Below are 15963 nucleotides of genomic sequence, written 5' to 3'. Positions count from 1 at the left end.
CTCCGCATCCTCTCCAACATTTGTTATTACTTGTCCTGTTGATTATAGCTATTCTAACAGGTGTGAGATGGTAACTCATTGTGGTTTTGATTTACATTTCCCTAATAGCTAGTGATGTTGAGCATCTTTTCAAATATTTGTTGGTCATTTGTATGTCCGCTAGGGAGAAGTGTCTGTTCAGGTCCTCTGCCCAGTTTTTGATTGGATCATATGTTTTTTGCGGTTATTGAGCTGTATGAGTTCTTTGTATACTTTGGATATTAGGCCCTTATCTGAGGTGTTGATAGTTTCTTTTGCTGTATATAAGCTTTTTAGTTTGATGTAGTCCCATTCATTTATTTTTGCTTTTACTTCCCTTGCCTTTGAGGTCAAATTCATAAAATCCTCTTTAAGTCTAAGGTCCTTGGGTTAGTTTCTACGATTTCTTCTATGCATTTTATTGTTTCAGGTCTTATTTTCAGGTCTTGAATCCATTTTGAGTTAATTTTGGTGTGTGGTGACAGACAACAGTCTAGTTTCATTCTTTTGCAGGTGGCTTCCCAGTTTTCCCAGCACCATTTATCGAAGAGGCTATCCTTTCTCCACGGTATGTTTTTGGCTTTTTTTGTCAAAAATTATTTGCCCATATAAATATGGGTTTACTTCTGGACTCTTGATTCCATTCCACTGGTCATTGTGTCTGTTTTTCTGCCAATACCATGCTGTTTTCATTATTGTCACTTTGTAGTATAATTTTGAAGTCAGGCACAGTGATGCCTCCAGCCTCTTTCTTTTTTCTCAGGATGGCTTTGGCAATTCGGGTCTTTTGGGCTTCCATACAAATCTTGTGATTTTTTGTTCTATTTCTTTAAAAAATGCTGATGGGATTTTGATGGGGATTGCATTAAATCTGTATAATGCTTTAGGTAATATGGTTATTTTAACTATGTTGATTCTTTCAATCCAAGAACACAGAATATCTTTCCATTTCTTTGTATCTTCTTCGATTTCTTTTAATAAGGTCTTGTAGTTTTCATTATATAGGTCCTTCACATGTTTTGTTAAATTTATTCCTAGGTATTTTATTGTTTTTGTTGCAATTGCAAAAGAAATTATTTTTTTCTGCTTCTTTTTCTGACACTTCATTATTAGAGTATAGGAACTTTATGGATTTTTGAACATTGATTTTGTATCTAGAAACTTTACTGTATTTACTTATTGTTTCTAGTAGTGTTCCTGTGGAGTCTTTAGGGTTTTCAATATAGAGAATTGTGTCATCTGCAAATAGTGACAGTTTGACTTCTTCATTTCCTATTTGGATGCCTTTTATATCTTTCTCTTGCCTGATTGCATTCACTAGGACCTCCAATGTTATATTGAAGAAGAGTGTTGACAGTGGACAGCCTTGCCTTGTTGCTGATCTTAGAGAGAAGGTTTTTAATTTTTCATCACTAAATATAATGTTAGCTGACCATTTGTCATATATGGCTTTTATTATGTTAAGATACTTTTCTTCTTTACCAATTTTGTTAAGTATTTTGATCATAAATGGATGCTGTAACTTATCGAAGGCTTTTTCTGCATCTATTGATATGATCATATGATTTTTATTTTTTATTTTGTTTATACGGTGTATCACATTAATCGATTTGCATATGTTGAACCATCCTTGTGCTCTGGGATGAAGCCCACTTGATTGTGGTATACAATCTTTTTATTATGTTGCTATATTCGGTTCGCTAATATCTTATTTAAGATTTTTGCATCTGTGTTTATGAAAGCTATTGGTCTGCAACTTTCTTTTTTTGTGTTATATTTACCAGGTTTTGGTATCAGGGTAATATTGACCTCATAAAATGAGTTGAGAAATATTGCCTTCTCTTTGATTTTTTGGAAGAGCTTGAGGAGAACAGATATTAAATCTTCTTTGAATATTTGGTAGAATTCAGTGGTGAAGCTATCTGGTCCTGGATTTTTACTTTTTCATAGGTTTTTGATGATTGTTTCAATTTCCATACTGCTGATTGGTCTATTTAGATTTTTCAGTTCTTCTTGATTCAGTCTAGGAAGATTGTATTTTTCTAAGTACTGGTTCATTTCTTCTAGGTTATTAAATTTGGTCTTATTTACTTTTTCATAGTATTTTGGTATGATCCTTTGTATTTCTGTGATGTCGGTCGTAATTTCCCCTCTTTTATCCCTGATTTTGTTTATTTGTGTCCTTTTTCTTTTTTCTTTAGTGATACTAGCCAGAAGTTTGTCAATTTTATTAACTTTCTCAAAGAACCATCTCTTTCTTGCATTTATTTTTTCTATTTTTTTTTCGATTTCATTTATTTCTCTTCTAATTTTGATTATTTCTTTCCTTCTCCTGACTTTAGGCCCTGTTTATTCCTCTTTTTCTAGTTTTTTAAGATGTAGCATAAGGTTGTTTATTTGGGCTCGTTCTTGTTTTTGGAGATAGGCCTATAATGATATAACATTGGAGGTCCTCTTATGACCACTTTTGCCATGTCCCCAAAGTTTCAATATGTTGTACTATCATTATTATTCATTTCTGTGTATCTCTTGTTCTCTCTTTTTATTTCTTCTGTGACAGTAGCATGTTGTTTAATCTCCATGTATTTGTGGTTCTTCCTGATTTCTTTTTACAGCTGATTTTCAGCTTCAAAGCATTATGATCAGAGAATATGGTTGGCATGATTTCAACCCTCATATTTGTTGAGGCTATCTCTGTGTCCCAGTCTGTGGTCAATCCTTGAGAATGTTCCAAGTGCATTAGAGATGAATGTATAAGCGTCTGTTTTGGGATGAAAAGCTCTGTAAATACCAACTATGTCCAGTTGGTCTAATGCGTCATTTAAGGATGTTATTACGTTATTGATTTTCTGTTTCAATGCTCTGCCTATATCTGACAATGGGGTATTTAGGTCCCCTAGTATAATAATGTTTTGGTCTGTTTCTTCCTTAAGTTTTGTTAGTAATTGCTTTACATAATTTGGGGCTCCCTGATTGGGAGCATAGATATTAATAAGTGTTATGTCTTCTTGGTGCATGATTCCTTTTATCATTATGAAGTGTCCCTCAGTATCTTTCTTTGTCTTTTAATTTTGAAGTCTATGTCGTCTGATATCAGTACCGCTACTCCCACTTTTCTTGAATGCCATTTGCTTGAAATATCATTTTCCACCCTTTCACTTTGAACCTATTGTCTTTGGAACTGAGATGTGTCTCCTGGATGCAGCGTATGGTTGGGTTTTGTTTTTTAATCCATTCTGCAACTCTGTGCCTTTTTATTGGTGAGTTCAGTCCGTTTACATTTAGAGTGATTATTGAAATATGAGGTCCTCTTATAGCTATTTTATCTTTTGCTTTCTGGTAACTTGATGTTTTCATTACTTCCTTGTCCTTGTGTATCTGTCTTTTTTTGGGGGGGAGATTGGGTTTTGTGGGTTTTCCCTGTGATCCTTCTGGTTTTATGTTATATACTTCAGTTCTCAATCTTTGGCATATGCTTACCATTACAAATATGTAAAGGATAATTATATATATATATATATATATATACACACATACACATACATACATACATACATACATACATACATACATACATATATATACACAATCGTCCATTTTCTTCTTTGTGTGTCTTATTTCCATTCTCCTTTGACAATTTGGACCTTTAATTCCTCCCCTTTTTAGTCATCATTGTCTCAATTTGTCCCTAAGTATTCCTAATGTTCATCACTATCATGCTATAGCAATTCTCTTTTTATTATTTAAGCTTATATGCCCTGTTCTTAGTAAGAGTTTCGCTCCTTTGCTTCTCTTTGCCTGATAGTCACTTTACTCCTAATTATGTATTCGTTGTTGTTGTTGTGATTTTGTTTTAGGTGAGCTGACCCCTTTCAGTATTTCCTGTAGTGAAAGCCTTGTAGTGGAGAATTCACTCAGTTTTTGTATGTCTGGAAAGGTCTTAATTTCTCCTTCATTTCTAAAGGTGAGCTTAGCTGGATACATTATTCTAGGCTGGTAGTTCCTTTCACTTAATAGTTTAAATATTTGATTCCATTCCTTTCTGGCTTGTAAGGTTTGTGCTGAGAAGTCCAAGGGTAATCTAATGGATTTTCCTTTATAAGTTACCGTTTTCTTCTCCCTGGCTGCTCTGAGAATTCTGTCTTTGTCATTGATTTTTGATAACTTTAATACAGTGTGTCTTGGTGAAGGCCATTTTGGGTTGAGGTAATTGGATGTTCTGTTGACTTCTTGAATTCCAACCTCCAGCTCAATCCTTAGGTTTGGGAAATTCTCGTTAACTATTTGTCTGAAAATGCTTTCTAGTCCCTGCTCCTTTTCCTTGCCTTCAGTAATGCCCATTATTCTTATGTGTCCTCTCCTGATGATATCAGCTAGTTCTTGTATTTGTCTTTTATTATTTTTCATTCTTCAGTTTCTCTCTTCTTTCGTCTGAGTTATTTCTAGATTTCTGTCTTCGATATCACTGATCCTTTCCTCCATTTGGTCATTTCTATTTTCTATTTTCCAGCTTGCTATTTCATTTTTCATCTCTTGCAGTGTGTTTGTCATCTCCAGAATTTCTATTCTGTTCTTTTTGAGGGTTTCAATCTCCTTTCTGAAGAACTCATTCTGCCCATTTAGTTGTTTTTTCAATTCCTGAAATTGTTGATATGAATTGTTTTGGATCTGATTGGTTTTTTTCAGAAGTACCATTCTGAATTCTGTCATTTAAGTCACATATTTCTGTGTCTGTAAGCTTATTTACTGAAGATTTTTTTCTGAGATGCTGTGTCACCTTGGTTTTTCTTGGTATAGTGGACTATTTCTTCACCTGGCATTAATAGAAATGAATTCTGGTTTTTTTTTTTTTCCAGAAAGAAGATTTATTATATAAAACTCTCTTTAGCCTGTTGCAAAGAAAGCGTTTTTCTTTTGGTTTCCAGTAGGTGGCGTCTAAGCCTCTCTGATCCCTATTTTATATAAAGTCTTAATAATGCCTTTTTTTTCTCATACATATTCAATCACGCTCGCTACCTAAGTCTCAGTTCCTGTCATTGTTAGCGACAGTTTTGCGTAGTGTTTGCTCAGACTCCCCTGGGGTTCCCCGACGTTTCTCTGAGGAACTGAGGGGAGGAGCCCTCTGTGTTGGAGGATAGGGGCTGAGGTTCAGCTTCCATTTTGCTACTGCGGCTGGTCCCCACTTCTCTGCTTTCTGTCCTGATGCCTGGGCACTGCTGCCGGCTGCATAGAGATCACAGCTCTCCCAGGCAGGGCTGTTCAGGGATCTCTCCATACCTTCTCCCCTCGCCCCTCCTCCCTCCTTGAGCTCTGGTTGCGGGAGGCAGTTTCTTTGTTTCTCCTTCTCTACTGTTATATTGGAATTTAAGAAGGGCTCTGTCAGAAATTGTTTGTGTAAGCCCCTGTTCAGTTATCATGGTCACAGCATATTTGCTATATAAGTGGTCCACATGACTTTGAGTAGTAGGGAGGGGCTATTGGTGAGGCCTCTAAATGGCGTACAAGGTCCCTCCTTTGCTGAGGGTATTTTTTCCTCTTCATTTGGGAATAGCCAGAGCTCCAGATGTCAATGTAAAGTGAAGAAAGAGCACCTGGCCAGTGGAGTTTATTAATGAGTCAAGTAGCTGGTTTTTCCCATATTTATTATAATATTTATTATAATACTCCATGTTAGATGAGTTCCATGTTACTTGGAGTCGATCCCCTTTATATCATCCTTTACCATAATACCTTTGGTTTGATTAGCATGCCACTTAATCAGGTGATGGTTGAGAATCAACATAACAGATGGCTGCCTTGTGTGTGAGGTATTGATAGAATTCTGTTGATCCTAGGATTTATATTTGATCAACTATCACAGTTTTTTTTCCCCCTGGCCCCTGCTGCTTTGGACTTGCAAGTTGTCCAGATTTGTAGGAGAATGTCATTCACTTGCTCCCTCAGAGTGCTCCTTCTTTATGTGTCCAGTTGCAGACTAGTAGAATACCTCCCTTGGCCTAATCCTGCCTGTACTACATCTAACAGAAATCTCTCAAAGTGTCTGGATACTGATGGCATTCTTCTACATTTAGTAGAAACTGATTTTTTTTTAAAAAAACAAACAAAACAAAACTCCCCTAATTGTGTATTTCTCAGGTCATGCCAATAGGTTTGGGGGAAGGGAAGAATTTAAGTTCATGAACTTAAATAAGCCCTTTGAAAAGCAACTCTATGGGTCAAGGAGATAAATGAGTTAACCTGTATGAAATGCTTTTGTAAAGTCTAGATATGTTGCATCTCCCGCTTTTCCTTTTTTTACCAGATGTTTCTGTTTTTATAATAGATGATTCAACACGTGTTCCTCTTGGGGAAAACAAGGACTACATTAATGCTAATTATATTAGAATAATCAATGCTGGAGAAGAGTATTTTTATATTGCTACCCAAGGACCACTGCCAGGTACCACAGATGACTTTTGGCAAATGGTTTTGGAAAATAACGCTAATATTATTGTCATGATAACCAGAGAAATCGAAGATAGAATTATCAAATGCCATCACTACTGGCCCATTTCTATGAAGGAACCTTTGGAATTGAGAAACTGTCATATCTTCCTGGAGAACTACCAGATACTTCAATATTTCATCATCCGAATATTTCAAGTTGTGAGGAAGTCTGTAAGTTTAAAAAACTCAGTATCAGATATATATTTTATTATATAAGTGCACATGTCAGATCGAGAAGTTAAGAGTAGGATAGAATATAGACTGGGGATAATCTTTAAATGACTTACTTTTATTTCTCTCTAGTACCAGAAACTAAGACAGCACCACTTATACTTATGCTTAACCAAACTTTGGCTGGAGAGATGAAAAAATTGAAAAGAGGTGGTAGGGCAGGGAGAGTGAATATTGGAAGTTGCCTAATCCTGGGATGTGCTTTGGCTGCTTCTGCCTAGTGTGACAGATATGTATTGAGTTCTTAAGATATGCTAATCACTGTGCCAGGTACTGTCACTACTTACTGAGTAGTGGAGAGTTTAGTATGCTTACTGATACTTCTAGTTACTGTGCTCATTGGTAATATTGAGATCTGTATGGGGTGCTTTGGGGCTCAGGAGCAAAGGCATAGGATTCGAGGGAAGGTTTTTTGGAGGTGGTGACATCTGTGTTGAGAATTACCTGAATGAGAAAGACAAGAAGATGAACTATATGATTGAGATATAAAATAGCATTGGATATGTATTTAAAAATGTAAGTAGTCAAGTGTTTCTGAAACATAAATTTTCGATGCCAGGAAGTAATGAGAGGAAAGCAAGAAGGAACAAGCCAGAACATGAAATGTCTTGGATTTCAGCTAAGGAGCCAAACTGTATTATGAAGATAATTGGGAGACACTGAAGATTTTTAGTAAAGGTGCCATGATCAACTAGGGCAGTTAGCATTTAGATGGAAAGCAGAAACTTTGGAGTTTTTCAGATAAAATTGGCAGACTTATATATGACTTATAAGTAACAAAAGGAGTGGTCAAAATTATGCTATCTAATATGGTATCTACATGTGGCTATTTAAGTTTAAATGTAAATTATTTAAACTTACATAAGATGACAATTCAGTTTCTCACTTGCAGCAGCCACATTTCTAGTGTTTAGTCATATGTTACTAGTGGCGACCATACTGGGCAGCACAGATGACAGAACATTTACATTATTGTGGAAAGTTATATTGAGAAGTGTTGGTCTAGAATAATTTCATAGATTTCTTGCTCTAATAGGCTCAAAAAATAGAAAAGGAATGGTTTATAGGAGAAAGTGATGAGTTACATTGCACTAAGTGGATTTGATTAGCAGGTAGGTGATACATGTGTTCAATAGGTATGAAGGAGATGCAAGTAAAACAGGAAGCTTGAAAAAAGTGATGAGGTTTGGAGTCATCACCAAAGAAGCTGAATAGAGCACAGATAATGACCAGAAAAAAAGGTTGCTGAAGGCACTGAGGTTGGAACCCATACATTTGCAATTGCAGTAAAATATACAACTAGATGATTATTTTCTCCCCAGTAGCCTAATTATGGGGTTTCTGAATACAGATTATGGGACTAGCCCTGGGTTGTATGTTATCCAGAATATGTGGCAAGATACAAGGGAAGAAAGGAGTTGACAGTTTAGTAAAAGAAGATTCAGATAATCAACTGTGAAGTGTAGTAGAGAGAAAGTAAATATCTTCAGTTAATGTAGAGGCTTGAGGACGAAGTTTAGCTACTGGGCAATAGCAGTGAGAAGATGAAGCTAAGAGATATGAAACTCAAAAGGAAGAGGGAGTTTATTCAAGGAGAAGGAATAGTCCATTGGAAATAGGAGTGGGCAGCAAGGAGTGTATAACCTAATCTCTGTGCTCTATGGTACCTAAAGCCCAGGAGAATAGGTGGGCTCTGTTAGAGAGGGCTTCAGGGGGTAAAGTGCTTATGGGAGGCAAGGCAAGGAAATGGAAGAAACAATTAGGGAAGTGATAAGGGTTTTTAAGAGTTTACTGTGGGATGGGAAACCTGAGTGCAAAAGAAGAAGTTGAGGAGAGGGAAGAGTAGGGAAGGATGGGAAAAGATAGATTTGAGGAGTATGAGGATGTTCAGAGCCCAGAGTGGAGATCAGGGAGACCAAGAATAATAATAGTGGCTGACGTAGCTGAAGAGCTTGCTGGCTGTATGCTAGGCATAGTGCTTGCTCTGTAAACCTGGGGTTCACCTGATTCCTCACTTCCCTAATACTTGTTTATTCCCTCATATTAACCAGGTATCATGTGCAGGAGATTATAGAGCAGACACAGTCTCAACTCTTAGAGTACTTACAGTCTAGTGAGGAAGGAAGGCACCAAGCACATCAGTCCCAAATGACGTGTGATACATGCTACAAAAGGGGGAGGACAGCATGCTTGGAGAATATAGGCCAGGTGGGAGGCACAGAGGAATGATCTGTCTGCAAGGATTCAAATGCTAGGGTCCACCTGTGGAGTCTTGACAAGGGGGTCTAGGATGGTGGTCTTTGGACTGAGGCCCACAAATCTTATAATCATGGGGTTCATGTTTAGAGAATCTGCATCAAGGGTTCTGACTTCATGGCTCTGGGTCAGGAAAGTGGTGAGGCTCACCTTTGTGCAGATTCTCAGTAGTCAACAGTAGCAGGAGAGTGGCATTTAACATCCTGAAATATGTGATAGGGTGAGAATTATTCTAAACTTGGTGCCTTCACAGGATTTTTAAGTATTGTTTTTATCATTCAATTTCATGTACTAATGATTCGAACTTGAGTTTTCTATTTGGAACTTAGGAAAAAGAGATGCATTAGGAGAAAGCAGAAGAGAAGTGAGAAACCCATTCTGAGTTTTTCCATGAGGGTCCCCAGTGAAATAAAATGAAGACTTTACATTGGGGAGAAGGGCGATCCCTTTGGAAGCGATAATGGGTGAACTCCAAATGCTTTATCTGTCAACCCTGAGGAGAGTTTCATGACTCCACTTCCAGGGAGCTCAGAACAAGAGTAGGGGCTACAGTTCACTCACATGGTTATTAACTACCCTGTCCTCATTGCCAGAGGAAGTTGGTACCCCCCAATCAAGCAACATGATAGCACCTACCTGTTTTAATTAAATTTAGTGTCATAATATTTAAGCTGATATACATCGCTATTCTATCTTATTTTTAACATGTTAGGCCATCTTTTGGATTCTCGTTTTTTCCTGCAGCCTCATGGTGCAGAAGAAAGATGATAGGTTCGGATTTAAGAGGCCTACTTGATAGCCTCAGCTCTAAACATGTGAGCCTTCTGACCTAGCATACTTCTTTCAATCACCCTAATCAATCACCTTACTTTTTCATCTGTTAAATGAGGATTAAATTAATCTCATTTAATGATGTGAACATTAAATGAGATAATGCATGTTAAGTTCCTAGCACGGTACCTGGCACATAGTAAGTGCTCAATTCATGTTACCTGTTAGTATTCTTATTTTTATTATTGTATTACCATATATATAGCCATTATTAATATTATTACTGGTATATTAGAAATTGAAATGAGATCTCTAACATAAAAATCGATAAATCTCTCTTCCTCTCCTTCTCTCCTCTCTTCTTCTCTCTCCTTCTCTCTCCTCTCCTTTTCTCCCTTGCTGCAACCCGCTTCCCACTCTCTTTTTCAACAGACTGGAAGTCGTCACATTGTAAAACAATTGCAGTTCACCAACTGGCCAGACCATGGCACTCCTGCCTCAGTAGATGGTTTTATAAAATTTGTTCGTTATGTGAGGAAGAGCCACCTTACAGGACCCATCATTGTTCACTGCAGTGCTGGTGTGGGCCGGACAGGGGTGTTCCTATGTGTGGATGTTGTGTTCAGTGCCATTGAAAAGAACTTTTCAGTAAGTGTGTGAATTAAACAGATAAACAGATGCTGTTAGTAAACACTCTATTTTTAGTCTCTTAATAGCTTAATACTAATATTTGGCCTTCAAGAGCAACTTCGTAAATAATACATGAGCTTCGGATACCTGCTTCTCATTTAACTGCTGCGGGTTCCTAGAGGTGGTTGTGAGGATTAAATTATATAATGCAAATGAATGGCTTAGGACAGTGTCTGGAACATAGTAGGTACACAGTAAATGTGAGTTCATTTTCTTTTTTCTTCCCTCCAACCCACAGATACAGTTTTTAGAATCTTACTAGAGAATGTCTGTGAAATGTGCTTGTTTTTATGAACAGAAGTACATGCATGTAAGAATGCTGGAAAAATGTAGACTTCAGAGTTAATTATAGGTCCCTAGGTTTGACTGCCAGTTTTGCCATGTACTGTAGAGTTTTAGTGACTTTGTACGAATTGCTCGCCTCTCTGAAATCCAGTTTTCTCATATATAAACTAATGATAATAATACAGTTTGGGTTGAGTAAATCATTAGCAATTCTTTACTTTCCTCCTAAATTTGGAACCAGCTAAGAGATAGACAAAAGAATTAGACATTTGGTGATTATACTATTACCCTTATTTTTGATTAAACTAATTAGGGAATATGACTTTAGATCTGTGACCAAAAAGACTTACTTACTGAATTGTTTTTCTGTGTTGCAGAAGTGAGAGGAAGACATGTGTTTACTTAGCAGGCACTTGTGATTATGATAATTACAAGGAGTATGAAAATCCTCACCTCAGTCCTGAGAAAACAGGGGCTATGAGGCATATGCCCTGGTAGGAAAATTCTGCAGTTATGTTGGTGTCAGAACAAATGTTAGACTCCTCGTTCTCAGATTTTATGTAGTTATACTCCAACAGTGACAGACTGTCCCCTGTGACAGTAAATGGCTACATTGGTTCTGGAACTCACCATCCTCAGGCCACATTATGTGGTGGGGGGCGGGGTAGAAAAATAGCCTCTTTCAGTAACTCTTAGAAGAGAAAGGAAGTTTTTTTTTTTCAAAGCTTGCCAGTATCTCCTAGCATTTCACTGTTTCTGACTGAGTTATAGCCCCTTCCCTGAACTAGCTAATATGGGAGATGCTGGTCAATTTAGGTCAGTCAGGAGTATTCCAGGCCAAAAAGTTAAGAATGAGAGAGGAATAGGTTTCCAGAGCAAACTCAGGGCTTTATTACAAAAAAAGGATATAAACTAGGTGGCAAAAAAAAAAAAAAGACCAGTTCTCAAAAATGCTGAAAATTTAAATCTAATATTATTTATTGTTTTGTCTTTTTAGCAGAAAATACATTAGTATAATTTTTCTTTTATATGTTTTCCATCATAATTTTTTTGAGTAGTTTGTTTATATTTGTCTTTATTTTATATTCCTTATAGAAGCTGTAGAAACTGTAAATATTATATTTCATGATCCTAAGGAGCAGTTTTTTCCCCACATTATACCTTCTTTAAACTCAAAATATGTTTTATAGTAAGTCATCTGTCAGTTTAATTGACAATGTTTTTCTTTGTGGTACATAAAATAATGATATATTTTACAATTAAGGATGCTTAGATTTGATGAAATATATAGTGGTTCAAAAAGAGGAAATATATCCCTTGTTTCTTTATTGGCTTTCCATAGAGCCTTGGACTGTCAAATATTCTTACTGATGCTCCTCTCTACTCTTTCCAGAAATTGTATCCACCAGAGCTACATAAAGTGTGGTCTTGGACCAGCACCAATCTGTGGATATTTGTTATCTGCAGCAAGATATGTTTATAGAAATTGAGAGTAAGCATTTAGAAACTTTCAGGGCAGTTTGATATATTGCTGTGACATTCAAGAGGATGATGACCAATGGGTTCGTGGTGTCAAACAGAGTGTGGCTCAGTGTGCGTATTGTGGAATTCACATGGGAGTCTTACATGCTGCAAGCTACATACCAGTCATATGTGGCTGGACAAGTTGTGACTTATGACATTTTAAGATTAGTTTATCAATTATAAAGCTCAAGGATATTAAAATCTGAGACTATATAACCACCTATTTCTTTTTATTAATTATTTTTATAGGCATTTTCATTTTTAATCATGGCTGCTTAAAAATCCTTGAAACTCTGGGAACAAATTAGCTCTTATCTTGCAGAAACTCTGAGAATGCTCTGTAGTTCACACATTCTCCACAGAACTTTCTCCTCTTACCATCTTCAGTGTGCAACAACAGTGTTAATTGTCAGTTACCATATTTTCACATAATGAAGTGAGTAATCTAAAATTTTACACATTAGCCTTTACATAATTAAAATTTCTTACTATACCATTAAGTACACAATTTAGTTCATCTGGTAGTTTTCTTTTCTTTTTTTCTTTTTTTTGTATCAAAAATTTCTTGATGAAACAGTGGGTCTATTTACTTTTTGGCAAAAATTCCTTAATCTGCGTAACTACCTTAGACTGTTTTCTGGTCATTGCTGCTCTACTATCAGAACATAATCCTACACAACACTTAAGCTCTAAATCACATTTCTTGACTATGTAGTACTTTGCATTTTTATACAGTTTAGAACTAGTTATGTTCGTCAGTAATCAAACTGAAAAAAGGAAGAATTCTTCCTTCGTATCACATCATGTTCAAATTACATATACTGAAAGAATCACTATGTTAGCAATATCTATGCATTCATTAGAGTGCAATGGTAAATAATTTGCTACCTTTGTTTCATAAATTGGTACCACTCCTTATCATTAACCAGTTTATGAATTTGTCAAGCTTTGATATCATTAGAAAATGATACTTTATCTTTTTGCCACATATTTATCCCAAATTTCCAAGTAAACATCTTTAACACAGTCTTTCACCATTGTCATGGCAATCGTATATGGGGTTTTAGTCTTAGCAAATCAAAGTGCTATTTTGTAAGTCTGCAAAATAGTAATGCTACATGTGAAATATTGAACATCAGCTTCTGTTAGCTTTTTAATTTAATATTCTTTAAAATAATTCTTTTGTCTTTCAAATTATTTCTTTTTTCATGTATATGACAAGTAATTTTAATGGTTCCTTTGCTTTGTTAACCAGTACACCTTTGCAATTAACACAAGTGTGTTTTAGCAATTCACAATCAATAATGGCTATAAACTCAATATGTAAGGAATCATAATTCCAGATAAAATTAACATGAACATGGTCTTGCTGTACATGACTAGTCCTCAGCTGGTATCGCATGTGACTTTCCAGACAAATTCAGCAAAACCCAAGCTGGTCTATATCCTGTTCTACTAATGACGCTTCTTGTTTCTGTGCCAGTGTCAGATTGTCATAAGAGTTTCTAAAACTTACTACTAGTTTCTGGACTTATCTCATTGTGGTCCAGCAACAGCTCTTTGCGGACCCGCACCAGCTCAGTGACTACACAGAGTAGTGCAGATCTCCATCACACGTGCATAACCTGGTGTTGGGCCAACCGTTGCTCAGGGTTTCTGTTTGAGTTGAGAGGGCTCTTTTTATGAGAAACAGCTGTGCTACTATCATGGCCAGAAAAAGTCTTCTATGCTTCAGACTTTTCCGGAAGTATAATGCTGCATAAAGTTCTCTTTTTGAACAACAGAAAAGTATACTCAGGGAAAAATTTGTTGTTATTTCTTCTGGAGAGCATTTCTTGTTATAAACGATTGCTTCCTGCTTTTACCTGTAAACCAATTTAAACAAGTCTTCCTTATCCATAAGACTAGGTTAAAAATAGTATATTTTCTTATGACTGAAAGTGAGAACTTTCTGGTTAAATCTTGAAATCTCTTTTACTGGAAAGCAGTATAGAGTACTCTTTTGGGCTTATGTTTCCTCCCCGTATGGATAATATAAAATTACTATCATCCTGTTGCAGTTCAACATCAAAAATATAGTGGCCCAAATGAGAGAACAACGTTATGGCATGATTCAAACAAAGGTAAGCTCTCACTTCATAAATTCTAATTTGAAGAATAATGAATATAAAGATTAACACTGTATATAACATTGCAATTTATAAAGCTCTTTTACCTACATGATTTTACTGAATTCTCACTTTTTGAGAATTTTGTTCTGATATTACTGATATAGAACTTTAAGTTCAGAGCAACGCAGTCTGTTCCATAAGGTCATTCAGATAACAAGAGGAGGAGCCAAGACCGAAGTCTTCTGGTGCCCAAACACAAGCTTTGTCTATAATGCCATGTTATTTAAATAACATATCTAAAGTTATTTTTAAATAAATTTTGGGGTAGCAGTTTTGGCAAGATATTTACTTGCCACTGAAATATTAAAGTCATTGGCATGCCATAAATTGATATCATATATGTCACAGATTAGTTATTAATCATTGGGGAAGAGGATCAATAGAATATGGATAATGAAAATAAATAGGTACCCCTAAGTCTTTAGGTTTACCTGTTTTTAGGTCAATGTTGAATGATTCGAAACATTTTATTTGAACTAGTATTGTTTGTGAGACCTAAGGCTACATCTGAAAATTAAAGTTGGAAATTTGATTTATCCATGGAGATATAAGGAGATTGAGAATCAGGGTCCCCTCTGTTCAGTGAAGCCTTCAGTTAACTAGTTCTTGACCAAGAACTATATTGTGATCATTTATCTCCCTGGTATTTTAAAAAATCTTTTTATGTAAAGAAGTTCTGGGTTAAACTTTTGCCCTTTTAGGAACATTTTTTCGTGGTTGAAAATTATAAATATGTTCTCTGAAAGTGGATATTGGAATTCAGTTACTTAACATTCTGTTATTTTTCATATGTGTATAGGAGCAGTATTGCTTTTGTTATAAAATTGTGCTTGAAGTTCTTCGGAAGATTGTGACTTTCAATTAAGAAAGACTTCTGTTGCCTGACACTTGAAATTACCAAGTGGCTTGGAGCTTCCTCATAAAGAATACGTTAAAGCTGTGCTGTAGAGCTTTGCTTATGTGTACAATGTGCTTTCTTGGCATATCATTTGATTTCCTTTCTGACATCTCCCTGAAGGCAGCATCATTTGGTTTGGGGTGAACAGCATTTACCCGCTGGTCTTACTTCAGTTAGATCAAAATACCCTTTCACATTTTCCAATGAAACAAAATTTACTTAAAACAACTGCAGCCTATTTGGTTGAAGGGATTATAGAGCCCAATAAAGGACTTAAATTATATTCATTAATATTTATTTGGAAAGAAAGCTAACGGGAACTGAGGATTTCTAGGACCTTATAAAGCTTTGATTCTGGGAGAACATAGGGCCAGTAAACTGCAAGATCACATCATGACCTCTTACAGGCATTTTTAAGACATACGTATCCATGCTTTTTAGCTAGAGTCTGTACTTTTAGATGGTATTTGAATAACTCAGTTCACTAAAGAGTCCTATTAGGATGGTTTAACTTTCTATGCAAGTTGGATTTAATTTTCCTATACTTCCATGCTCTCACAGGGCCCCAGGGACTTCAGAGGACAAACTGCCTTTCTAGAGGCACTGGACAAGGACCTGTTGGTCTGGGAAACA

At 36.1% G+C, this 15963-nt stretch overlaps 1 protein-coding gene across 3 annotated transcripts in view; it reads left to right on the top strand.

Moving 5' to 3' along the window:
* The window catches only part of PTPN20 (protein tyrosine phosphatase non-receptor type 20), an 88603-nt gene extending 73263 nt beyond the window's left edge, over window positions 1-15340 (top strand). For all 3 annotated transcript variants that reach the window (XM_039872327.1, XM_039872329.1, XM_039872328.1), the window contains 4 exons: window positions 6341-6675; window positions 10195-10410; window positions 14322-14384; window positions 15232-15340. In XM_039872327.1, the coding sequence (XP_039728261.1) occupies window positions 6341-6675; window positions 10195-10410; window positions 14322-14384; window positions 15232-15297 (680 nt within the window). In that variant the 3' untranslated portion in view covers window positions 15298-15340. The remainder of the gene's footprint in view (window positions 1-6340; window positions 6676-10194; window positions 10411-14321; window positions 14385-15231) is intronic.
* The last annotated feature ends 623 nt before the right edge of the window (window positions 15341-15963 follow it).

This window comes from Pteropus medius, unplaced genomic scaffold (genome assembly GCF_902729225.1).
Source record: "Pteropus medius unplaced genomic scaffold, Ma_sr-lr_union100, whole genome shotgun sequence".
NCBI classification, from domain to species: Eukaryota; Metazoa; Chordata; class Mammalia; order Chiroptera; family Pteropodidae; genus Pteropus; species Pteropus medius.
The sequence above is the reverse complement of the archived record's forward strand: the minus strand, read 5'-3'. Positions and strand labels throughout refer to the sequence as shown.